Below are 27,227 nucleotides of genomic sequence, written 5' to 3'. Positions count from 1 at the left end.
CTCCCAGCGTGGCTTGCTGCAGTTCGGGACGGAGAAGTACAAGATGCAGATTAATGGCCAGGAAAACCCCCACTTGAACTTGTTCACACAGCCACCTAATAAACATAAAGCATAGATTGTCAGCTCTTCTGATCAGAGGGACACACGCCTTCCCTCTCTCCTAGCAAAGAGAACCATCTGGTATTGCCAGTTTTACACAGGCTACCAACAAGCTTAAAGGCAATGCAGGGATCTCTTTTCAAAAGCAGTAAAATAGGTTTGCTGCATAAGTAACCCACCATTCTTTTTTTGCCATTTATATCTATTAAGTTGACTTCTCTCATTGTCTTTTCTAACTCTGCCAGTAGAGTTGTGATCTGATCAGGGGCGTAACTACAGGGGTTGCAGAGGTTGCAATTGCAACCGGGCCCCATGCTCCAGGGGGCCTGTGTGGCTCCCCTGTACACCTGGATAGGAGGGGCGGCATGTAGAGAAATCACTGTCCTCCTTTTCCTCCTGTAGCTGCAGGAGGAAAATGGAGGAGATTGGTTCCTCTGTATGCTGCCCCCCCCCCCACTCCTCCTATCCAGTTCACTTGTGTTCTGCTGTCTCTGGGCCCTTGTGTGCTCCCCTGGTCTCCCCCCCCCCCCACTGTGCTCCCCACCCACTGTGCTCCCCCCCCCCCCCCCCCCGTGATCCCTTCCCTCTCCTGCCTGCTGCTGCAGGGGATGTGTCACATTAGAGAACGAGGAAGGGGTCGGCAAATATGTAATTTACCAGCATCTTCCTTTTCTGAATGGACAGAGTCATAGTCAGTGACATTGTAAAATAATAAAAAAAAATTATAAAAAATACAATTAAAATACCAAAAAAATAAAAAATACTGACACCAGTGGGTGAACTTCCAGGATCACAAAGGTCCCACTTGCAACCGGGCCCTGGCATTCCACTACCTTGGGGAGGGCCCAAGATGGCGGGAAGGGGGCCCACTGCAGAACTTGTGAAAGGGTCCCGCTGTGGCACCGTAATAAAGGGCCCCGCAACGAGAGTGGAGGGCCCCCAGGATCAGTGGGAAGAGCCCCAGGCTTGAAGGGAAGGGCCCCGGCCAGGAGTCCGGGGGGCCCTTCATGGTTTCTTGCACAGGGGCCCTGAAGGTTCTAGTTACGCCTCTGGATCTGATTTCTGCCTAGGGATCCCTGGCGTTAGTAGGAGAAGAGCTCCAGCGGGTCACATGAGCACCCAACAGCACCCTAAATATGGTATTTTCTACAATAATATTACACCAAGAAACAGACTGGACATTATATAATCCTTTTACAGCGTGGATTACATGATTTTACAAGGATTTTAACTAGGGCTTATTTTCGGGGTAAGGCTTATATTGCAGCCATCCTAGAAAACAGAAATAGGTCTTATTTTCGGAGAAAGACGGTAGTAGTAATAATTAAGCCCTGACTCCCCAACTTTGCAATGAAAAATCAAGGGGCAGGTCCGGTACAGTGTAGGAATCAAAGCAGGCAGATCGTAATGCTGGAACCTCATGGGCGGGGTCTTTGACACTCTGACCCTTGCATTTTATTACAGATGACATTGTGATCTTACTGGGCACTGAGAAGGGCACCAGGTAGTTTGTGGTGTCAGTGTCTTCTTGATATGCCTCCTTGTCACCATGTAGAAGACCATTCTCCAGGAGTTCCTGCTTGCCGTCCAACGTCGTGGAACTCACACCATTAGCAGAGTGAAGGAGTCTCTGCCTCTGAAAAAGATAAAGGTGGAGGCGAAGTAAATAAAAATATGTGGAAGGTTGTTAGCCAGATATTTTTATCCAACATCAGTACTGGATCTCAGAAATGCTATTGTGGGTGGATAGGCACACATATCTACAGACCCATTCCAAAATATTGTAGAATCTCCAATGTGTTGGAGACCATGCTGGACTGACTGAATTGAACACTGGTCCTGGGTGGGGGGTTATGTGGGCAGATCGGAAGGATTCCATCTGTTAGGAATGTGCCCGATGTTGGAGAATGGTCGTAAACCCTCTTGGGCTTCTGCCTTTTTAGTACAGCTTTAAGGTCTTTAGACTGAGGAAAGGAGGAGCGACCGGTATCCAAAAGAATTGCCCCTGCAACCACAGCAGTCACTTCCCCAACCTACTTGAGACAACCTCGTAAACATACATCTGGCCTAGGGTTTAGTCCCAGTCAACTAGCTTGCAGCAACAGCCCTGAAGAAGGGTGAATCTTTCTCCCGAAAAGCATTGGCTTGATGTACTTGTTGCTACCCTCAATACAAATTCTTGAATCAACTTCCAAACTCGCACTTCTTTTGGATACCGAGTGCTCCTACTTTCCTCATTTCTCCTCAAAATATTGTAGAAAGCCTTCTCAGAAGAAACTGTTATGGGTGATGGAAAGGTGGGAAGGTGTAGTACGTTGGTTTGGGAATGGAACGTCCAACAAGCTCATATAGGTGGAACCAGTGCCGGGACAAGGTCACCTAGAGTAAAGGGCAAATTTTCAAATTGCCCCCCCCCCCCCAGATTTATTAGCATTATGTGTCAGGAAACCACCCCCTCCCCCCAAAAAAAAAAATAAAGCGATAACCTGCATGCTTAGTTCAAATCCTCTCATTCCACATATGCTCTCAGCACAATCCCTCCGACCCCCCCCTTCAAAAAAAATTCCCCTTTCCTAGTACAAATCCTCTACCCCTCCAAGCACAAATCCCCCCCCCCACTCCAAATCCCCCCTGGAATGGAAAAAGAGGTATATGGCGCTCCCTAATATTGGAGGGAGTATAATGAGACTAATTAAAGTGATTGATTGATTGATTGATTAAATAGACAATTTAAATATGTAAATATAACTAACAAAAAATGCCAAACTAGAGTGCAAACTATTATGGAACTTCCAAATCCCCCCTCCCAGCACAAATTCCCCTCCCCCCAACCCCCATCTTAGCACGAATTCCCCCCCCCCCCCCACTCCAAATTTCTCCTTCCAGCACAAATGCCCATTAAATATCACTAATAACGCAAATTCCTCTCCCCAAAAAATATCCCCTCCTACCACCATCACCCTTTTCTAGCACAACCCCCCCCCAAAAACCCTACCCTAGAACGAATCCTCTTCCCCATCTCTCCTCTCAACACAAATCACCCTTAAATCACCATTCCTAGCACACCTCCCAAAATTTCCCCTTCTAGAACAATTCTTACCTCCTGCTGCTCCCCCCCCCCCTAATTTCCCCTCCCAACAAAAATCTCCTCCCCACATTCGCCTTGTTGTGCTCCTGAAACTCACATTATACCCCAGTACCCAGGGCAGCCTCCCTTCTGCCCACCCCTCGTCTCGGCCCTGGGTGTAACGGTCAAGTATCCATAATCATTTGGCCATTTAGTGCACATAAGTAATACCTCATTGATGATCAACCGGCTTGCCATGCGTAGCCGTGTTCGCGGTGGGAATTTGTTGGTGATCATGATCCGTAAACCGGCTTCAGGAAAGCGATATTTGGGAGGGCTGGAACAGATTATCTCATCCACCATCACTACTGAATTTCGGGTGTAAAATCGCTGATCTGTCTTTACTGTTTACCGGAAGAAAACATTCACATTTATTAGAACGAGAAAAAGGTAAAAAGCCGGTAAGCCTTCATGAAACGTTATACAAAAGAACAATAATGGACATTTCCTTAGACATGCGAAGGTGTCGCGGGGCATCAGAACTGAAAATGATGGAGATAAAATTGAAATGTGAATACACCACAGAAGTCATTCTTGGCCTAAAATAACTGATAGCTTGGTAATGCTTCCACCAAGAAGGAACTTTCAAATACACTATATTACCAAAAGTATTGGGACGCCTGCCTTTACAAGCAAATTAACTTTAATAGTATTCCAGTCTTAGTCTGTAGGGTTCAATATTGAGTTAACCCACCCTTTGCAGCTATAACAGCTTCAACGCTTCTGGGAAATCTGTCCTCAAGGTTTAGGAGTGTGTCTATGGGAATGTTTGACCATTCTTCCAGAAGCGCATTTGTGAGGTCAGGCACTGATGTTGAAGAGAAGGCCTGACTCGTAGTCTGCGCTCTAATTAATTTGAAAGGTGTTCTATTCGGTTGGACTCTGTGTAGGTCAGTCAAGTTCCTCCACCTCAAACTCACTCATCCATGTCTTTATGGACCTTGCTTTGTGCACTGGTACGCAGTCATGTAGCTGTAGGAACAGAAATGAGCCATCCCCAAACTGTTCCCACAAAGTTGGGAGCATGAAATTGTCCAAAATGCCTTGGTATGCTGACAACTTAAGAGTTCCCTTCACTGGAACTAAGGGGCCAAGCCCAACCCCTGAAAAAAAAAAAACCCACACCATAATCCCCCCCTCCACCAAATAATTTGGACCAGTGCACAAAGCAAGGTCAATAAAGACATGGATGAGTGAGTTTGGGGTGGAGGAACTTGATTGGCTTGCACAGAGTCCTGACCTCAGCCCAATAGAACACCTTTGGGATGAATTAGAGCGGAGACTGCAAGCCAGGCCTTCTCGTCCAAATTCAGTGGCTGACCTCACCTTCTGGAAGAATGGTCAAACGTTCCCATAGACACTCCTAAACCTTGTGGACAGCCTTCCCAGAAGAGTTGAAGCTGTTATAGCTGCATAGGGTGGGCCAACTCAATATTGAACCCTACTGACTAAGACTGGGGTGCCATTAAAGTTCATGCGTGTAAAGGCAGGCGTCCCAATACTTTTGGTAAATTAGTGTATTTGAAAGTTCCTTCTTGGTGGAAGCATTACCAAGCTATCAGCCATTTTAGGCCAAGAATGACTTCTGTGGTGTCTTTACATTTCAATTTTATCTCCATAAACCTTGTGGACAGCCTTCCCAGAAGAGTTGAAGCGGTTATAGCTGCAAAGGGTGAGCCAACTCAATACAGGTATACCCCGTTTTAAGTACACTCACTTTACGTACACTCGCGAGTACAGACACAGCCTGGTCAGCTTGGCATGGCACTTCTCCCAGTTTTTAACATTGGCGTCTATGGGAAATCTTGGTCAGCTTGACATGGCACTGCTCCCAAACCATAAGTGACAGGGATACCAAACTTAGGGAGCACCGAGAGGGGACCCAGCACTACAACATATCATATTTGTGGCCGGCCAGCTTGCCTAGATAATCTACCATGTCATAGTCCTGGATCCCCTTAACATGCTCCCCAAGCTTGGTGTCCTTGTCACTTATGGTTTGGGAGCAGTGCCATGTCAAGCTGACCAAGATTTCCTATGGAGCTAGTGTATTTACATGCATTGAGAAATGAAAAAAGGTATTGCTTCACTTTAAGTACATTTTCATTTTACATACATGCTCTGGTCCCATTGTGTACTTAAAAGTGGGGACTCTACGGACTAAGACTGGGATGCCATTACAAGTTAATGTGCGTGTAAAGGCAGGCGTCCCAATACTTTTGTTATATAGTGTATTAGTTGATGGCATGAAAGGCCACTTTAACCCAAGGTTGATATATCATTGAAGGGTCTCCATTAAGCTGGACCACAAGCCAGATTCTTATACCTCCAGGAACTTCAGTGGAGAAGATCTTCCCAAGGCAATTCTTAGGAACGCCCAACTGGCATTGCCATTTCGAAGATGGTGTCACCTTACCCTAGTTCAGTGATGGCGAACCTTGGCACCCCAGATGTTTTGGAACTATATTTCCCATGATGCTCATGCACTCGGCAGTGCAGTAGAGCATCATGGGAAATGTAGTTCCAAAACACCTGGGGTGCCAAGGTTCGCCATCACTGCCCTAGTGGGTCCTCTATAATGTAGAATGGAAAAATATCCAATTGCAGGAGATAGAGACCCTGGATGTGGCCTTCTGAGAAGGGTGTAGACCAGGGTTGTCCAACCTGCGGCCCTCCAGATGTTAGAGGACTACATCTCCCATACTCCCTTGCCAGCCTCTTAGCTGACAGAGTAGTATGGGAGTTATAGTCCTGCAACATCTGGAGGGCCTCAGGCAGGGCCGCCATCAGGGGGGGACAGCCGATACAAATGTAAGGGGCCCAGGGTCCCGAGGGGCCCGGCCAGGAGAAGGCAGGAGCGGGTGAAGGGGAGCTGGGTTGTGCATTACAGAAACAAACTCGGCAACTTCTGCTGAGCTGTCTCATTGAGCTCAGAAATCAAGCTCATTACTGCCACCTCTGGCTACTATCTGCATGTGCACCCCTCGTGTGTCCTGCTTGTACAGTACTGTGTTATGTGCTGTGATTGGCTGCAGCTCCTTTGTGGTGTCTCAGCAATGTGTCAGCTTTGTGGAAACAAGAGCTGGGAGTAGGTAGGAAGACCTCATTTACAAGTAGGTGCAATGAAGGAAAGGAAGGGGGCTGTGTGTGTACAAGGAGGGGCCAGAGCTTTGTGTGTTTACAGGTGTGTGTGTGTGTGTGTGTGTGTGTGTTGGGGGGGGGGGTGCTGACATATATACAGGTGTGTGGGGGAGTGCTGACATTTATGCAGGGGTGTGTGTGTGTGTGTGGGGGGGGGGTGCTGACATATATACAGGTGTGTGTGTGTGGGGTGGGGGGGCTGACATATATAAAGGTGTGGGGGGGAGGGGGTGCTGACATATATACAGATGTGGGGGGGGGGGCTGACATATATAAAGGTGTGGGGGGGGGGTGCTGACATATATACAGGTGTGGGGGGGGGGGTGCTGACATATATACAGGTGTGTGGGGGGGCTGAAATTTATAAAGGTGTGGGGGGGTACTGACATATATACAGGTGTGTGTGGGGGGGTGCTGACATATATACAGGTGTGTGTGGGGGGGTGCTGACATATATACAGGTGTGTGGGGGGGGGGCTGAAATTTATAAAGGCGTGGGGGGGTACTGACATATATACAGGTGTGTGTGGGGGGGTGCTGACATATATACAGGTGTGTGGGGGGGGGGTGCTGACATATATACAGGTGTGTGGGGGGTGCTGACATATATACAGGTGTGAGGGGGGCTGACATGTATACAGGTGTGAGGGGGGCTGACACGTATACAGGTGTGGGGGGGGGGCTGATACATATACAGGTGTGAGGGGGGCTGAGTGAGTACAGGTGAGGTGGCTGATGTGTGGATTTGGTGGGATGGCCCATGGGCAGGCCCTTGGTGGTCTGGCTCAGAGGGGCCCAGGCCTAAAGCTGTGTAAGGGGCCCAAAAATTTCTGACGGCTGCCCTGGTCAGGTTGGACACCTCTGGTGTAGACAGAAACAGCGATAGATCACTAAAGTAAAAGAAGTCTGTCATTGCCCCCTAAGGACTATAATGATCAGTTTTCCGTGGAACTGACCATTCATAACATGTTTACATGTAGCATCTTTTAAGTTTCTGGTGCAACAATACTCAAAGAAAAGCAGAGTTAATAGTCATGCAGGTTAAAAGGCAGATATGAGCTTATAGGCAAGATTAAGCAGACAGGAGGGAAGAGTTGAGAAGTTAAGCTGGAAGATTTCAAAGAGATCTGATTTTTGCAGATAAAACAGGACAAAAGGTCAAGTGGTAGCACTGTGGCTTCGTGGTTAGTACTTCTGCCTTGCAGGCATGCCGGTTAATTTCTACAAATTGGCCCTAGAATGTGAGGTAGGGGTGTTAGATTGTAAGTTTCTCGAGAAAAGGGCCTATATTAAAACTTTCACCACCTAACATACAGTGCATCCGGAAAGCATTCATTGCACTTCACTTTTTCCACATTTTGTTATTTTACAGCCTTATTCCAAAATGGATTACATTTATTATTTTCCTCAGAATTCTACAAACAATCCCCCATGATGACAACGTGAAAGAAGTTTGTTTGAAATCTTTGCAAAATTATTAAAAATAAAAAATTAAAAAAAAAAAAACATGTACATAAGCAGGGCTTTTTTTCTCAGGGTATAGGTGCAGGAACTCCACACCTTTTAAATCACCCCCTGCCCACCTCCAAGAACTGTCCCTTGGTTCCACCCCCTACCCACCTCCCAGTACCATACCTTATGGCACTTTTTCACTGCAAGTACCGGCTAGTACTCGGCACCGCTTGGCCCGGTTTGCTTTTCCACTGCTGGTACCACATGGTATAGTGTCGGAACGGTTCGGTACGGTACGGTATGGTTTGCTTTTCCACTAAAGTAGTACTAAAGTTAAGTGGGTGGGGTAGCAACGGGGAGGGTGTGATTCTCTGACCAATCAGTGGCTAGTAGTGACTGCATGCAAAGGATTGTGGGATATGGTACCAGTTTGGTACCTGTTGGAACCACAATCGAGTAGGTACTGTTTTTTCAGAGCCGTACCGTACCATACCGTTCGGTTCCATGCAGTGGAAAAGCAAACCTATACCGTACCGTACCGAACCGTTCCGACCCTATACCATGCGGTACCGCAGTGGAAAAGCACAAAAGCGTGCCGAGCCGGTACGGTTCTATGCAGTGGAAAAGCGCCATTAGAGAAAACAAAACCAAATATCATTTTGTAGTGCTGAGTAATTTGTATGGAATATGTTAATGGTAACAAGAAAAGCAGTAAAATAGATACACTACAGCCAGCAACAGTAGAGCCCCCACACAACAATAGACCTGAACCCCCCCCCCCCCCCCAGCAACAATGGATGCACACCAGCAACCATAGATCCCCAGCAGCAGCATAAGATCTCCCAGCAACCAGCATCAATACCCCCCCCCCTCCCAGCAGCCAGCAACAGTAGACTCCTCCCTCAACAGTAGATCCTTCGCAGCAACAAGAGATCCCCCACCATCAACAATTGACCTCCCCAGCAACAACAGATTCACCCTGCAAAAATTGATCCCTTCCAGTGACAATAGATCCCCCAGCAGTGAGCATCAACAGACCCTGCAGCACCCCTTGCCATTACATACATTCAGTGCTGGAGGTGGCGGAACTGCGTTCCCACTAAAAAAAAAAAGCCATGACACTCAAAATTCATGGAAGGAAGTTAATTTTAATTCACAGAAGAGGAAGATTTCATTTTTTTTTATTGATTTGGACACTTGAGCACAATATATGAATTTTATGATTTTTATTTTTTCATCAATTTGATTAATATAATGTTGGAGAAAATATTAGGACACTTTAAAGATCTGCACAGTGCACTTTATTTTATCACGATTATCACTTTAATATGTTTTGAATAACACACAACCACCAATAGCACTTTATTGATAACTTGGATCAACATATATATTTATTATTTATTTATTATTTATTTTTAGAAGATTTGTCTATATGATTTGGATGTATATGGCACAGATTTAATTGTATACACGTTTTTAATACGTTTATATACTTCATATTTGATTTATACACCATTTAAATACTAACATATATTTTACTAGTCACCTTACTACACTAATCACCCCTGAAGCGCGGTAACCCCCCCCCCCCCCCCCCTATTATTTTCATTTAACGGTGTGGTCACCAGTAACGGTACAAGCAGCATTAAGGGCATATACATTTAAGAATCTCCCGAGACAGCGCAAGAGTCACACCCATATAAACAGACTCAAAATTGAGCTCAAGTGCATCATGTTTGCACTGATCATCCTTGAGATGTTTCTAAAATTTGATTGGAGTCCACCTGTGGTAAATTCAGTTGATTGGACATGATTTGGAAAGGCACACACCTGTCTATAAAAGGGCCCACAGTTACCAGTGCATGTCAGAGCACAAACCAAGCCATGAAGTCCAAGGAATTGTCTGCAGACCTCCGAGACAGGATTGTATGGTGGCACAGATCGGGGGAAGGGTACAGAAACATTTCTGCAGCATTGAAGGTCCCAATGAGCACAGTGGCCTCCAATATCTGTAAAAGTAAGATGTTTGGAACCACCAGGACTCTTCCTAGAGCCAAACTGAGCGATCGGGGGAGAAGGGCCTTAGTCAGGGAGGTGACCAAGAACCCGATGATCACTCTGACAGAGCTCCAGTGTTTCTCTATGGAGAGAGGAGAACAACCATCTCTGCAGCACTTCACCAATCAGGCCTGTATGGTCTGACCCCCGCTGACGAAGTCCCGTAGGACGTAACGCGTACGGGAGGTGGAGTTAGTGACGTCACTGCTGCTGCTGTCTTGTGGGCCGAAGGAGGAAGCATCGGCTCCCGGCTTGATTCCTTTCATTTTATGCTGCAATATGAGGAAACATTCTGTAATTGCAATTATTTATCAATAAATGTGGAAGCTTTATACAGTATACGCTTAGATCTTCTCCTTTGTGTCTTGTTTGATACATTGGGTTTCTCATTGGAAACGTGGAGGAATATACCTCATTACAGTGGAGGCTTTACCGTTTGCTGAACATCACCCTGTATGATTATCTGAGCCTGTTTAACCCACTGGTGACACAGGGGTCATACATTGAGGTGAGCGCGTTGGAGTGCTTCTTGGTGAAGGGATTGTCACCGTAGTGAACATCTTTCTGGCACCTTACTGTGGTCTTCAACTATTATTCTTCAGAAGGACTTTGAATTCTGAAAGAACTTTTTAGATTATATTTGCGCTGCACTATTTTTTCTATACTGTATGGTAGAGTGGCAAGACGGAAGCCACTCCTCAGTAAAAGGCACATGACAGCCCGCCTGGAGTTTGCCAAAAGGCACCTGAAGGACTCCCAGACCATGAGAAACAAAGTTCTCTGGTAGGATGAACCAAATATTTAATTATTTTCCCTGAATGGCAAGCCTCATGTCTGGAGGAACCCAGGCACTGCTCATCACCTGGCCAATACCATCCCTACAGTGAAGCATGGTGGTGGCAGCATCATGCTTTGGGGATGCTTTTCAGTGGCAGGAACTTGGTGACTAGTCAGGATCGAGGGAAAGATGAATGCAGCAATGTACAGAGACCTCCTTGATGAAAACCTTCTCAAGAGCACTCTGGACCTTGTCCTGTTGTTGTAAAGCGGTACTTTGTTGAACACACATGAGTGTAAGGGGGGACTGTTGGGGACTCCTTGGCCCACAAATATTTGTAAAGTATACAATTTGGCCCACATTCTAAACGCACAAGTGATGTTTTGCTTTTATTTTCTGCCTTTAAACGCTTCTGCCTCTAAACTCTTATAAACACCTATGAATGCATTGACATATTGGCTAAACTGGAGGGGCGTTTAGAAGAAGGGAACAAAAAAAATGACTGTAAAAGTTCAGGAGGCCTATCAGCATTGTAATAACAATAGAAATATTAAATATATAATATTAATAATAAAATTCATATAATGCCAATGTATACATAACAAATGATAGGCTAATATAGGAAGAATAAGGAGAATTTGGTTTTGCCCCCCCCCCCCCCATGGGACGAGATGGGATCCCCCTGGAATCAATGTAGCTCTTAAAGCAAGTGGCAGTCCCCCCTGGTGGTGGCATTGGGAACAGGAAGATGGTTGCTCGTCGCGGGGAAAATACTGACAGCCGCATTTGCAGCTTCTCCTCTGCGGTTTACCTTTAATTAGGGATCAACCGATATCGGTTTTTCGTTGCAGATACTGATATTTTGGCCATTGCATATTGGTATCGGCCAATATGGGCCGATATTTTGAACATTTAAAGTTTTGCAAAATAAACACAATTTTCAACATAAATCTGTTACTGAACCCTTTGGTGGGTGGCTGGCACCCTGTGGTGGGTGGGTGGCTGGCTCCCTGTGGTAGGTGGATGGCTCCCTGTGGTGGGTGGCTGGCTGGCACCCTGTGTGGTGGGTGGCTGGCTGGTACAGGCAGGGCCTGTGGCTGGCTGGTACAGGCCTGTGGGTGGCTAGCTGGCACCGGGCATCTGTGGGTGGGTGTATGTATGTGGCGGCTGTGCTAAACACACTGTGTGCACTGTACACTCACTGTCCCGAGACTCCCCGACTCGAGACGAGGCTGTGGGAGGCGGCCTAAGAAGGCAGAATCTGTTCCAGTGCGCGGAGGCGCGTGGCGCAACATACACAATGACGTCACGACAATACCGGTAACCTCCGGGGCCGATTCCGATATATCGGGGAAAGTGTATATCGGTCCTAGATATTTTGGCCTTGCCGATAATCGGTCGATCCTTACTTTAAATTTCCAAGGAACTAGGTGGGGAAAAGGGTGGGCAGGGGGTTCAGGAGGAAAAATTGAAATTCCTATATTGCTTGAGATTCCTACTGTATATTGCTGCATTTAGATGCGTAAAAAACAATGAATCTAAACTCAGAAACCCGTGTGAATGAGCCCTATTTTTTTTTTTTTTTTCCCACGGTATACTGAATTTCTATATTTATTAGAACAGGAAATACAAATTTTGCATAAACATCAATAAACCGGCCAGATCAGCACTCTGCTGTCACTTCCTCTGTATCATACAGACAATTTTCTTCTGAATTTCTTTTTTTCAGTTTCCCCCTTTTTTTTGTCCAATCTGCCCTTTTTTACGTTTTTTTATATAAATTTAATGAATCCATTCTGTGGTGTCTGATTCCTTTCACAATACGGGAAGAATATTGTAGCAGTTTGCGGTTTTGTGCTCAATTGCTGCTTTGTTTTATCTCAATGTAAAATATCTTTATCTTAGCTGATTTTTATATGGTCCGTTTATACTCAATTGTTGCATTTTAAAATGAGGAAGTAAATACAGATAATTAAAAAAAAAGAAAAACAGAAATGGATATTTGTTGCATGCAATAATAAAAAAAAGTAAATATCAAATTAAAAATACTGTAAAACTACGGGGTGTATTTATATATATATATATATATATATATATATATATATATATATATAAAAAATATTAATAATAATTTGCATGGCAATTCTCCTGTGAAAGGGCATGCACAATGTTTTTATGTAAATTTCATAAATCCATTCTGTGGTTTCTGATTCCTTTCACAGCCCGGGAGGAATATTGGTCTGTGTAGCAATTTGCGGCTTTGTGCTCAATTGCTGCTTTGTTTTATTTCGATGTAAAATATCTTTATCATGGCTGATTTTTATATGGTCCGTTTATACTCACTAGTTGAATTTTAAAATGAGGAAGTAAATACAGGTAATAAAAAAAAAAAGAGAAAAAAAAAAAGAAAGAGAAAAAAAAAGAAGAAAATCAGAAATGGATATTTGCGGCATGCAATAATAGAAAGTAAATATCAAATAGAAAAAAAAAAAAACAGGGTGTGTTAATATATATATATAAAAAAAAAAATAATAATTATTACTTGCATAGCAATTCTCCTGTGAAAGGGCATGCGCATTGTTTTTTATGTAAATGTCATAAATCCATTCTGTGGTTTCTGATTCCTTTCACAGCCCGGGAGGAATAATGGTCTGTATAGCAGTTTGCGGCTTTGTGCTCAAATGCTGCTTTGTTTTATTTCAATGTAAAATATTTTTATCATGGCTGATTTTTATATGGTCCGTTTATACTCACTAGTTGAATTTTAAAATGAGGAAGTAAATACAGGTAATAAAAAAAAAAAAAGAGAAAAAAAAAAAAAAAAAAAAGAAAGAGAAAAAAAAAGAAAAAAAAAAAGAAAAAAGAAAAAAGAAAATCAGAAATGGATATTTGCGGCATGCAATAATAAAAAGTAAATATCAAATAAAATTAAAAAAAAAACAGGGTGTGTTAATATATATATAAAAAAAAAAAATAATTATTACTTGCATAGCAATTCTCCTGTGAAAGGGCATGCGCATTGTTTTTTATGTAAATGTCATAAATCCATTCTGTGGTTTCTAATTCCTTTCACAGCCCGAGAGGAATATTGGTCTGCATAGCAGTTTGTGGCTTTGTGCTCAATTGCTGCTTTGTTTTATTTCAATGTAAAATATCTTTATCATGGCTGATTTTTATGTGGTCCGTTTATACTCAATAGTTGAATTTTAAAATGAGGAAGAAAAAACAGGTAATTAAAAAAGAAAGAAAAACAGAAATGGATATTTGCGTGCGGAATGCAATAATAAAAAGTAAATATCAAATTAAAAAATAAATAAAAAATACGGGGTGTATTATATATATATATATATATATATATATATATATATATATAAAAAAATAATAATTTGCATAGCAATTCTCCTGTGAAAGTGCATGCGCATTGCTTTTTATGTAAATTTCACAAATCCATTCTGTGGTTTCTGATTCCTTTCACAGCCCGGGAGGAATAATGGTCTGTGTAGCAATTTGTGGCTTTGTGCTCAATTGCTGCTTTGTTTTATTTCGATGTAGAATATCTTTATCATGGCTGATTTTAATATGGTCCGTTTATACTCAACAATTGCCTTCCAAATGAGGAAGTAAATACAGATAATTAAAAAAGAAAGAAAAACAGAAATGGATATTTGCGGCATGCAATAATAAAAAGTATGGAGAGATATGGCTGCAAAGACTGAGATAGAAATAAATAAATAAACTATCTCAGCCTTTGCAGACGAGATCACGGCAATATTTACAACTGTCAGGCTGGATGTGATGTCATAACGTCGCGCCTGGGCCTCCGAGAGTCATAGAGACTGCTGGGGAACCATCTGCTCCTCGGTATTCTCTATGGTGAACATCCGTCGCCACCAGATTTCTTCTCCGACTCGCCCGTGAGAAGCATCGGAGGGCAGCGGGAGGGGGGGCGTCCCGTCGCCTGTAAGAATGATCAAGCGGCTGAACAGCCACTATGATTGTTCTTATGGTGCAGGGAATCGCCGGCTGCAAATGAATGATGCAGCTGCAGCTCTATGGAAGTTTACGATAGAGAATACCACGGACCAGATGGTCCCCGACAGTCTCTATGGCCTTTGGAGGTCGGGCACGACGTCATGACGTCACGCCTGGCCTCTGCAGTTGTATTTCTTTTCATCTCCGCTAGAGGAGAGATGTGGGGTCTTCGAGCCGGTTCACACTGATGCGGCTGCGGCGATCGCATTTAATGTCGGAGCGCACTGCTGCTTCATTACATGCGATCGGCTGTGCGGTGCGAGTTCAGCCATACACTTTGTATGGCTAAATTCTCACCGCACCCGCAGCAAAGACGCACAGGACCCTTTTTTGCAGCCGCATCAGGATCGGATCACAGCGGTTCACACTTGTGCGATCCGATCCTTTGCGAACTGCAAGATTGCACTGTGATATGCGATCAAACTGGGGGTGTCGTTAAGATTACATTGACACCCCCAGCGTATCGCATATGGCAGTGTGAACTGCCAGGGGTGCGTTTGCGATGCGGGAACAGGCTGCGAATTCGCAGCCTTCCCGCATCGCATAAGTGTGAACCGGGGCTTATAGACCGAGATCTCACTGTAAAGAGGACCTGTCATGCCCTATACCTATTACAAGGGATAATTAAATTCCTTGTAATAGGAATAAAAGTGTTTAAAAAAATGTAAAGTGAAGGTGTAAAAAAATAAATAAATAGAAAAATAAAATAAACAATAAAAAAAAAAATGTAAGCGCCCCCACCCGCTTGCACGCAGAAGTGCACACATACAGTAACGTGGGGGTTCTGACTAAAATTTCTAGCAGAAAAAATTATGATTTTTTACATGTAGGAGAGAAGTGTCAGAATTGGCCGGGTATGGAAGCGGATATATATATATATATATATATATAATTTTTAAATGTAGGTTTTCACTGATTTCACTTCCTCCGTATGGGTGTTACACTGGCGCCTGAAATGCCTCATGCAATACTCAATTTATGGCATGTCTGGTTTGCATTTTTACAATGATGTCTACAGAATAAGCAGACGTTGCATTTTCATGGTCTGCTTTCAATTTCTCAGTAGCAGATTGCCATACAGACATGTGAGCAGAAAATATCAGAAGTGCAGAATGGCGCCCCCTGCTGGATTCAATACACAGTTACATTGTATCACTATTATCTGTCTATAGGCAATCAGGTTGCAGACCCAGTAATTGATCTTGCTGCCTTTCTAAAAAGCGAACCGCAGAGGGTGGTTGACATGCGGTGATATGATGCTTTTTCTGCGCCTAAAATCCTAAATTTGCAGGGCCGGCTGTGGCACAGGCCTGTAAACTGGAATAGGCTTAAATGACATTTTTTCTGAAAACTAAAGCATCCTGACTGTAAAGCCCTGAGCCACTACATGTCTTTTTTAGGGGGGGGGGCATTTGCGGGAAGGGGGCAGTAAAACTGATTTACCACTGTCTGGCCACATGTTCGAATGTGCCCTAAGGGGTCAAGGATTATGTTGTTCCTAACACCTTCTCAATCAGCTGACTTCTGTGATCGGCTCTCAGAGTGGCCACATAATCAGGAGCCCATCTCCCTGGCTCCTGATCAGATGCCATGCAATTGGCTCCCAGAGTAGTCACATGATCAGGTGTCCATCCCACTGGCTCCTGATCAGAAGCTGTGTGATTGGTTCTCAGAGTGGCCACATAATCAGGAGCCCGTCTCGCTGATCAGATGCCGTGCGATTGGCTCTCAGAATGGTCACATAATCAGTAGCCCATCTCGCTGGCTCCTGATCAGATGCTATGCGATTGGCTCTCAGAGCGGCCACATGGTCAGGAGCCTATCCCGCTGGCTCCTGATAAAAAAACTGTACAATCGGCACTGTCAGAGAAACCTTCAGCTGCAGACTGGTCATCACATGACAAGCACCACATGACTTCCACATGACTTCCTGGCTGCCTATAAAAGCTGAGCAAGTGCTCAGAGGAATTGCTGGTTTGTCTTTCAGCTTCCTGTACCTGAGTTCCTGTTTCCTGTGTGATCGTTTACCTGCTGTGACCCGGATTGACCCTGACCTGCTCTGCTCTTCTCCTGGACCCGACCTTGGCTTGTTTTACGGACTTTGCTTTTGCTTACCTGTGTTTGACCCTCTGCCTGCGACCCGGATTTACCTTCAGTCTCCTGTGCCTTGACCCTCTGCTTGTGACCAAGTCTTGTCTCCTATCTCCAGTGCCTTGACCCTCAGCCTGTGACCTGGATTGTCTGCTTACCTGTGTTTGACCCTCAGCCTGCTCCGGACTTTTACTGCTGGATCCTGATCAGTCTCTGCTCCAGCTCTACAGGACCTCCACGCAAGCTCTACCCTGCCTGCTGGTAGCTTGTGCCTCTTTGTGCCATCCACCCTCTGTATCACCTCCAGAGGGGCGGAGTGCGCTTAGTCGCAACAGCGAACCGCTCTCGGCATCTCGGCCTCGGTGAGTACCTCTATTCTGATAGTACAAACCAGCCATGTCAGAGGCCGACAGAGCGCGTTCTCCTCTTGAGATCCTGTGCCAGCAGGTCACAACCCTCACTGATGCAGTCCAGAAACTGCAGGAAGGCTATGCCCAGATTGACGGTCGTCTCCAGCAACTTTCAGGGTCATCTGCATCAACAGCCGCAGCCCCTGCGCCCACCAGCGGAGCCTCCTCTTCTCAAGTTGCATCAAGCCCCACAGTGATCATGGCTACCCCTGAGCCCAGGGTTCCCACACCGGAGCGTTTTTCAGGCGATCGCAAAAAGTTCCGGGCCTTCAAAAATGCATGCTCCTTGTACTTAGCCCTTCAGCCCAGGACTTTTTCATCCGAAGTAGTTAAGGTGGGATTTGTCATCTCCCTGTTGACCGAAGAGCCGCAGGCCTGGGCCCACAGCCTGATGGAACAGAGGAGCTCTCTTCTGAACTCTTTGGACCTTTTCTTTGAAAGTATGTCTCAACTATATGATGACCCCCAACGCACCGCTACTGCAGAAGCCGTGCTACACTCCCTGTCCCAAGGAAAGAGACCAGTGGAGGACTACACTGCTGAATTTCGAAAATGGTCAGCTGACACAGGGTGGAACGAACCCGCTCTTAAATACCAGTACCGCCAGGGGCTGTCAGAAGCTTTGAAAGACGAGTTGGCCAGGATTGAAACCCCTGCCACTTTGGAGGATTTAATCCAATCCGCTACCAAGCTAGACAGGCGCATGCGCGAGCGGCGCTCTGAGCGCTCTCAGGGTCCCCGACCTAGTTGGATGCTCCCTAAACCTTCTCCCGTTCACCCATCCTTTCCAGTGACTCCTGTCACCTCTGCTCCAGAGGCTGAGCCCATGCAGCTTGGATTGGTCCGTGCTCCTCTTACCCCTGAAGAGAAACAACGACGGCGACAGGCCAATCTCTGTCTGTACTGTGGGGGAACTGGACATTTTCTGCGTACTTGCCCCGTGAGACCCAGTAAGTCACGCTCGCAGTTTTTTATGAACTTTCAGAACCCTGGTTTATCCCAGACTTATGTCACCCTCTCTGTCTCCTTACAGCTAATGGAAAAGGAAGTTCATCTACCAGCAATTATTGATTCCGGAGCCTGTAGTTGTTTTCTAGACACTTCACTGGCCCAAAAACTGCACATTCCCCTGCAAACCAAAGAACAAGGCCTCCAAGTCTACCTGGCTGATGGGTCTCTCCCTCGCTCTGGATTTGTCACACAACAGACAAGGCCCATCCTTGTCACCACGGACTCCGGCCACCAGGAGCTTCTAAGCTTTGACATCATCTTCTCCCCCATGTTCCCCATCATTTTGGGGCTCCCCTGGCTACAGGCACATGAACCTGACATCAATTGGAACAAGAAGAAAGTCTCCTTTTCCTCTCCCTACTGTTCCCAGCATTGCCTTCCTCCAGCTCCAGCCGCCTGTTTAACTGTAGCACCTACACCTGACAATCTCCAGCACGTCCCTCCGGTATATCTTGAATTTAGAGATGTCTTCGATAAACAAAAAGCTGATTGCCTACCACCTCATCGGTCTTACGACTGCCCCATTGATTTGCTACCTGGTTCTGAAATACCCTTTGGCCGTATCTTTCCACTATCGGAGACTGAACTAGCGGCTCTTAAAACGTATATTGATGAGAACTTGGATAAGGGTTTCATTCGTCCATCATCTTCACCGGCCGGAGCCGGCATCTTCTTTGTGGAAAAGAAAGATGGTTCCCTAAGACCATGCATAGACTATAGAGAACTGAACAAAATAACGATAAAAAATCGCTATCCTCTTCCACTTATCCCAGAGTTGTTTCAGCGTTTCCGTTCTGCCCGAATCTTCTCCAAGTTGGATCTGCGAGGTGCCTATAACCTCATCCGAATCAGGCCTGGAGACGAATGGAAGACTGCCTTCAGGTCCAGGTTTGGACATTATGAATATTTGGTAATGCCCTTTGGGTTGTGTAACGCCCCGGCCACATTTCAGCACCTGGTAAACGACATCTTTCGAGAATATCTGGACAATTTCCTAGTTGTTTACCTGGACGACATTCTTATTTTTTCTGCCACCATTGAGCTACACCGGGTTCATGTAAAGACAGTCCTTGCAATTCTCAGGAGACACAAATTGTACCTTAAAGCAGAGAAATGCGAATTCGAAAAATCTGTTGTGCAATTCCTAGGCTTTATCATTTCTACCAACGGGGTCGCAATGGATCCACAGAAGGTCAAGGCAATTCAGGAGTGGCCGGCTCCAGTAGACAAAAAGGGGGTACAGCGGTTTATCGGATTCGCTAATTTTTACCGGAGGTTTATCGTTGGCTTCTCATCCATTGTTGCACCCATCACCCAACTAACCCGCCAACATAGTCGTTTTCAGTGGTCCCAAGAGGCCCAGGAAGCTTTTACCAAGCTCAAAGCCCTGTTCACCTCTGCACCAATCCTACGGCATCCGGATCCAGCCCTGCCATTTGTGTTGGAGGTAGACGCCTCGGAAACCGCCACTGGAGCCATCCTCTCCCAGAGACAGGGCCCCAAGGCTCTCCTCCATCCTGTAGCTTTTGCATCTCGGAAACTAAGTTCCCCGGAAAGGAATTATGATGTGGGAGACCGGGAGCTGTTGGCCATCAAGTTCGCTCTGGAGGAGTGGAGATATCTGTTGGAGGGTGCTTCCCATTCCATCATGATCTTCACCGATCATAAAAACCTAGAATACCTCAGGACAGCCAAACGCTTAAGACCCAGGCAAGCCCGGTGGGCCCTCTTCTTTTCTAGGTTCAACTTTCATATCTCTTATAGACCTGGCCTCAAGAATGGGAAAGCAGACGCACTCTCCCGGATGTTCCCTGAATCTCCCCAGTCAACGGAACCTAGCACCATCTTATCTCCACAAAACTTCCTTCTGCTCACAGACACTGATCTTATGACCACCATCAAGTTGGCATCCAGCCATTGTACTGACCCAGAAATATCCTCCTTGGAGAAACGAGATGACTTGTTCTGGTCCCAAGGAAGAATTTTTGTCCCACCGGAGGCTAGACCCATGACGTTAAAGTTGCTTCACGACCATAAACTGGCTGGTCACTTTGGGACTCAAAAGACTTTGGAATTGGTTGCCCGTTCTTTTTGGTGGCCTGGTTGGAGGCAGGACTGTAAAGAGTATGTCCTCTCTTGTATTTCTTGCCAGCGCAGTAAAGTGGCTAACACCAAATCTTGGGGATTACTTAGACCTTTACCCATTCCAGAACGCCCATGGGCTGAAGTTTCTATGGACTTCATTGTTGATCTTCCTCCCTCGGAAGGTTTCACCTCCATTCTGGTTGTGGTCGACCGCCTTTCCAAAATGGCACACTTCTTGCCCATGGTGGGCACCCCCTCTGCTTTGGAGACAGCTAACATTTTTATCAAAGAAATAATAAGGCTACATGGAGTACCCGACAGTGTTGTTTCTGACAGAGGGGTTCAGTTCACCTCCAAATTTTGGAAAGAACTTTGTAAAGCACTACAAATAAAGGTCTGTCTCTCCTCTGCATATCATCCTCAAAGCAATGGCCAGACAGAGAGAACGAACCAAACTCTGGAGCAGTATCTCCGCTGTTTCTCTTCTGGCTCTCAGGATGACTGGTCCTCTCTGCTACCCTACGCGGAGTTTGCGTATAATAATTCAGTTCATTCAGCCACCAACCAAACGCCCTTCTGGTCTAACTTTGGGTTTCACCCTTCTTTCCTTCCAAACGCTACCCCTGAATTATCTGTTCCTGCTGTCCAAGATCGCATAGCCTCCATCCAACAGAACTTTCAAAGGATTCAGGAAACCATGCAAAAGGCCCAGGATGACTATAAGAAGTACTACAACAGGGGAAGGAAGGAGAACCCGGTTTTCAAGGTCGGTGAGGAAGTTTGGTTATCTTCAGCTAACCTCAAATTACCTTTTCCCTCACGGAAGTTGGGCCCAAAGTTCATAGGGCCGTTCAAAATCAAGAGGATGGTTAACCCTGTGGCCTTTGAATTGGCCTTACCCAGCTCTTACAGGATTCATTCTGTCTTTCATGCATCCTTACTAAAACCAGTGATTCCTAGCCCCTTCCCGGGAAGAGAGGAGCCGCCTCCTCCACCGGTCCAGGTGGATGGAGAAAATGAATTTGAGGTTGAAGCCATACTGAACTGCAGGAAGAGGGGTAGACTTCTCCAATACCTAATCAAGTGGAAGGGGTACCCACCTGAAAACAACTCTTGGGAACCCTCAAGAAACATACACGCCCCTCGCTTGATCCGAGCTTTTCATGTGAATCACCCGGAGTTGATGTCCAGTTTGGGCGTCCAGAGGCCGCCCCTCGGGGGGGGGGCACTGTCAGAGAAACCTTCAGCTGCAGACTGGTCATCACATGACAAGCACCACATGACTTCCACATGACTTCCTGGCTGCCTATAAAAGCTGAGCAAGTGCTCAGAGGAATTGCTGGTTTGTCTTTCAGCTTCCTGTACCTGAGTTCCTGTTTCCTGTGTGATCGTTTACCTGCTGTGACCCGGATTGACCCTGACCTGCTCTGCTCTTCTCCTGGACCCGACCTTGGCTTGTTTTACGGACTTTGCTTTTGCTTACCTGTGTTTGACCCTCTGCCTGCGACCCGGATTTACCTTCAGTCTCCTGTGCCTTGACCCTCTGCTTGTGACCAAGTCTTGTCTCCTATCTCCAGTGCCTTGACCCTCAGCCTGTGACCTGGATTGTCTGCTTACCTGTGTTTGACCCTCAGCCTGCTCCGGACTTTTACTGCTGGATCCTGATCAGTCTCTGCTCCAGCTCTACAGGACCTCCACGCAAGCTCTACCCTGCCTGCTGGTAGCTTGTGCCTCTTTGTGCCATCCACCCTCTGTATCACCTCCAGAGGGGCGGAGTGCGCTTAGTCGCAACAGCGAACCGCTCTCGGCATCTCGGCCTCGGTGAGCACCTCTATTCTGATAGGCACTTAGAGTGGTCACATGACCAGGAGCCCAACTCGCTCAGAAGCCGTGCGATTCTCAGAGTGGCCACATGATCAGAAGCCCATCCCCGCTGGCTCCTGATCAGAAGCTGTGCGATTTGTCTGTCAGAGTGGTCACAAGATCAGGAGCTTATCCCGCTGGCTCCTGATCAAAAATTGTGGTTTGGGCTGTCAGAGTGGTCACATAATCAGAAGCCCATCCTGCTGGCTCCTGATCAGAAGCCATGCAATTGGCTGTCAGAGTAGTCACATGATCTGAAGCCCATCCCGCTGGCACTTGATCAGAAGCCAGGCGATTCTCAGAGTGGCCACAGTTGGGGAGGGGGGCAGCAAAACTGCTTTTAGCATTGTCTGGATGCATGTTGGAATGTGCCCTAAGGGATCAAGGATTAGGAAGGTCCTAACACCTTCTCAAATCAACTGACTCCTGTGATTGGCTCTCAGAGTGGTCACATGATCAGGTACACATCCCACTGGCTCCTGATCAGAAGTTGTGCGATTATCTCTCAGAGTGGTCACATGATCAAGAGCCCATCCCCGCTGGCACTTGATCAGAAGCCGTGCGATTCTCAGAGTGTCCACGTGATCAGAAGCCCATACCCACTGGCTCCTTATCAGCAGCCATGTGATTGGCTCTCAGAGTGGTCACATGATCAGATGCCATGACCAAGAGCTGCTGGTGACAGAGCTGGGAGCGCGCAGTGGATGCACACGTGCAGTGGCTGGGCAATGAAGCTCACTTTCCTGCCGCCACTTATAGGAATAAATATATTAGACACAATACAGGGATTTTTCCTGCAGCTGTGTAAATGCTTGAGAAATCCACACTGCAAATGTTTGTTTTAAAGAAAAGACCCCAAAGAGTGAATTCAGCAATAGACATGCACTGCGACGGAGGAGCAGCAAATCGCAGCCACTGCGCAGGAGAAATAAGCAGGAAGCTGCCTATGTAATGAACAAACACCAAATCTATTACAAGTATGATCTGTATATAGAAAATGTTTATAAAACATTAATCACAAATCGATACAATTACATTCAGCTGAGATGTAACTCATTATAAGCGAGATGTAAACTTCTCAGGAAGCAGGACATGTGTCACATCCGGGGCCCCTGATCCCATTACTCACTACCATGAGGGCCCGTGACTTCTGATACAACTTGTGATAACTCCACAGAAGCCAACTTCCCATTTTACGCTCTATTTGCAGCTTGCGCTCCCCCTCGTTCTTGTGAAATTGCTGAGAATTTGCTTGCAACTGGCAAAACAGAGGTGACCACATTGTGCTAATGTACCATCCCCCGGTGAGAACTGTCACGCTCTGAGATAATAGGATCTGCCTGTCCTGGGTTTGGGGACCATCCGCGAGACAGGGAAGGGAATACAGAACCATCGCTGAATACTTTGGGGTGCATTTATAAAAAAAATTGCAGAGATTATCATCCTGGGCAACATCAAATGTTATTAGGCTCATTTTCTCTCCAGGTCGAATGTCATTCGTTCATACAAAATAGAGTGATTAAGGGAAAATACCATGTTATGGCCACTAGATGGAGTTGATGATCTTTGAGAAAAATACTTACTGTGATCGTCAGCTCCATCTTGTGGACGTAATGCAGTATTTTCCTGATTCACTCAATTCTGTACTAATCAATGACAGAGCTGTTTAAACTGTGAAACTGCATGAACATTCATACAAATAGGGGCAAAATCAAATGTTATTAAGCCAATTTCTCTCCAAGTCAAATGTCTACCTTCATGCAGAAGAAAGTGAATCCAAAAAATACCATGTTATGGCCACTAGATGGAGTTGATGATCTGTTAAAATAAATACTTACTGTGATCGACAGCACCATCTTGTGGCCATAATGCAGTATTTTCCTCACTCATCTGTTCTATATGAATAAATAGGAGAGCTGTTCCTCCTGCACATCATTGCCACCTCCCTCTTATGGGAGTGTCTACAGTCTGTGCTCCACCCCTCCCCTTACCTCCCTACATTCCTCATTCACTCAATTCTGTATGAAATTAGAGATCTGTTCAACCTGCGAAACTGCATGTACAGTCATAATGGGGTCAAAAATCAAATGTTATTAAGCCAATTTCTCTCCAGGTCAAATGTCTACCTTCATGCAGAATAAAGTGAATCTGAAAAATACTACATTATGGCCACTAGATGGAGCTGTTTATAATAGGAAATTAATACTTAATGTGATTGTCAGCTCCATTTTGTGACCAAAATGCAATATTTTCCTGATTTACTCTATTCTGTATGAATGAATAAATGACAGAGGTGCCAAACTGCATGTACATTTGTACAAATGAAGGCAAAATCAAATGGTATTAGGCCATTTTCTCTCCAGGTCAAATGCCTACCTTCATGCAGAATGAAGTGAATCAGAAAAATACTGCATTATGACCACTAGATGGAGCTAATTATCATAGCAAATGAATACTTCCTGTGATCATCAGCTCAGTATAGTGCTGCTAATTTCCTTATTCATTCTATTCTCTGTGAATGAATAACATTTGACCAGGAGAAAGACTAGCCTAATAGCATTCAATACTACATTGTGGCCACTAGATGGAGCGGGTGATCATAGGAAACTAATATTTGCTGTGATCGTCAGCACCATCTTGTGGCCATAATGCAGTATTTTCCTTATTCACTCTATTCTGTACTAATGAATGACAGAGCTGTTTAACCTGTGAAACTGCATGAATATTCATACAAATGAGGGCAAAATCAAATGTTATTAATCCAATTTCTCTCCAGGTCAAATGTCTACCTTCATGCAGAAGAAAGTGAATCTGAAAAATACCATGTTATGGCTACTAGATGGAGTTGATGATCATTTAAAATAAATACTTACTGTGATCGTCAGCTCCATCTTGTGGCCATAATGCAGTATTTTCCTCACTCATCTGTTCTATATGAATAAATAGGGGAGCTGTTCATCCTGCACATCATTGCCACCTCCTCCTCCTCTTATGAGTGTCTACAGTATGTGCTCCACCCCTCCCCTTACCTCCCTACATTCATCATTCACTCTATTCTGTATGAATGAATTAGAGATTTGTTCAACCTTCAAAACGGCATGTACATTCATCCTATACAAATGGGGTAAAATCAAATGTTATTAAGCCAATTTCTCTCCAGGTCAAATGTCTACCTTCATGCAGAGTAAAGTGAATCTGAAAAATACTACATTATAGCCACTTGATGGAGCTGATGATCATTTAAAAAAAAAAAATACTTACTGTGATCATTAGCTCCATCTTGTGGCCATAATGCAGTATTTTCCTGATTCACTCTATTCTGTACTAATGATTGACAAAGCCATTTAACCTGTGAAACTGCATAAATATTCATGCAAATGAGGGCAAAATCAAATGTTATTAAGCCAATTTCTCTCCATGTCAAATGTCTACCTTCATGCAGAATAATGGCCACTAGATGGAGCTGATGATCATTTAAAATAAATACTTACTGTAATCGTCAGCTCCATCTTGTGGCCATAATGCAGTATTTTCCTCACTCATCTGTTCTGTATGAATAAATAGGAGAGCTGTTCCTCCTGCACATCATTGCCACCTCCTTCTCCTCCTCTTATGGGAGGGTCTACAGTCTGTGCTCCACCCCTCCCCTTACCTCCCTACATTCCTCATTCACTCTATTCTGTATGAATGAATTAGAGATCTGTTCAACCTGCGAAACGGCATATACATTCATAATGGGGGCAAAAATCAAATGTCATTAAGCCAATTTCTCTCCAGGTCAAATGTCTACCTTCATGTAAAATAAAGTGAATCTGAAAAATACTATGGTATGGCCACTAGATGGAGTTGTTGATCATTTAAAATAAATACTTACTGTGATCGTCAGCTCCATCTTGTGGCCATAATGCAGTATTTTCCTCACTCATCTGTTCTGTATGAATAAATTGGAGAGCTGTTCATCCTGCACATCAATGTACACTTATTGGGATTTTTTTTTTTTTACTAAAAATATGTAGCAGAATACAAATTGGCCTAAAATGATGAAAATATATATATTTTTTTGGGGGGGGGGGATGTTTTATAGCAGAAAGTGACAAATATTGTCATTTTTTCAGAATTTTCGCTATTTTTTGTTTATAGCGCAAAAAATAAAAAATCGCACAGGTGATCAAATTCCACCAAAAGTAAGTTCTATTTGTGGGAAAAAAAAGAAAATAATTTTTTTTTTTTTTTTGGTACAGCATCGTACGACCGCGCAATTGTTCGTTAAAGTAACGCAGTGCCGAATCGCAAAATATGGCCTGGTCATTAAGGGGGCAAATCCTTCCGGTCCAGAAGTGGTTAAAAAAAATCCCAATAAGTGTATGCTGATTGGTCTCTGAAAGTTATCGCGTCGACAAACTATGATATATACTGGGATTTTTTTTTTTTTATATACTACTTATGGCGGCGGTCAGTCACTTATAATGGGCCTGCAATAGTGCGGTGGACAATTTGACACTTAGGCCCCTTTCACACTTGTGCGACTTGTAATGCAACGTTGGACATCAGAGTTGCAGGACATGTTCGTTCCCCATGTTTTCCAATGATACCCGTTCATATATGCGCAATTTAAAGTTGCAGCAACTTCAGAGTAGTTCATGCACTACTTTGGTCGGACTTTCATGCAACTTGAGGGCCGTAGACTTCAATGTTAACTCTCAAGTTACATGAAAGCCGTACCTGAATGTTATACAATGCAACTTGTGTGCAACAGTTTTCCATTAAAGCAGAGTTCCCCCCCCTCCAAAAATTAAAAGTCAGCAGCTACACACACTGTACACATACAGTAGCTGCTGACTTTTAATATTAGGACACTTACCTGTCCTGGAGTCCAGCGATGTCGGCACCGCATCCAATGTTTCCATTGGCTGTCGGGTGCTGCCGCCGCCATTGCCGGTAAGGGAACCCAGCAGTGAAACCTTGCGGCTTCACGGGCGGGTCCCTACTGCGCGTGCTGCACATTCAGATTGGCTCAGCGGCGGGGGAAGGAGGAGGGGGGCCAAACTTCCAAGGAAGTGGGGAAGGGTACCTGTCAAAA

The 27,227-nt window shown here is 45.1% G+C and overlaps 1 protein-coding gene across 1 annotated transcript in view; it reads right to left on the bottom strand.

The window, feature by feature from the left end:
• Positions 1-27,227, bottom strand: part of SLC24A4 (solute carrier family 24 member 4) — a 224,737-nt gene that overhangs the window by 6,595 nt on the left and 190,915 nt on the right. The window contains exons 11-13 of the mRNA XM_082275860.1: positions 3,398-3,570; positions 1,582-1,735; positions 6-95 (exon numbers count right to left, since the gene is read on the bottom strand). Of these exons, the coding sequence (XP_082131986.1) occupies positions 6-95; positions 1,582-1,735; positions 3,398-3,570 (417 nt within the window). The remainder of the gene's footprint in view (positions 1-5; positions 96-1,581; positions 1,736-3,397; positions 3,571-27,227) is intronic.

Source organism: Pelophylax lessonae (genome assembly GCF_965119305.1).
Source record: "Pelophylax lessonae genome assembly, chromosome: 13".
In the NCBI taxonomy this organism is placed as follows: domain Eukaryota; kingdom Metazoa; phylum Chordata; class Amphibia; order Anura; family Ranidae; genus Pelophylax; species Pelophylax lessonae.
The sequence above is the reverse complement of the archived record's forward strand: the minus strand, read 5'-3'. Positions and strand labels throughout refer to the sequence as shown.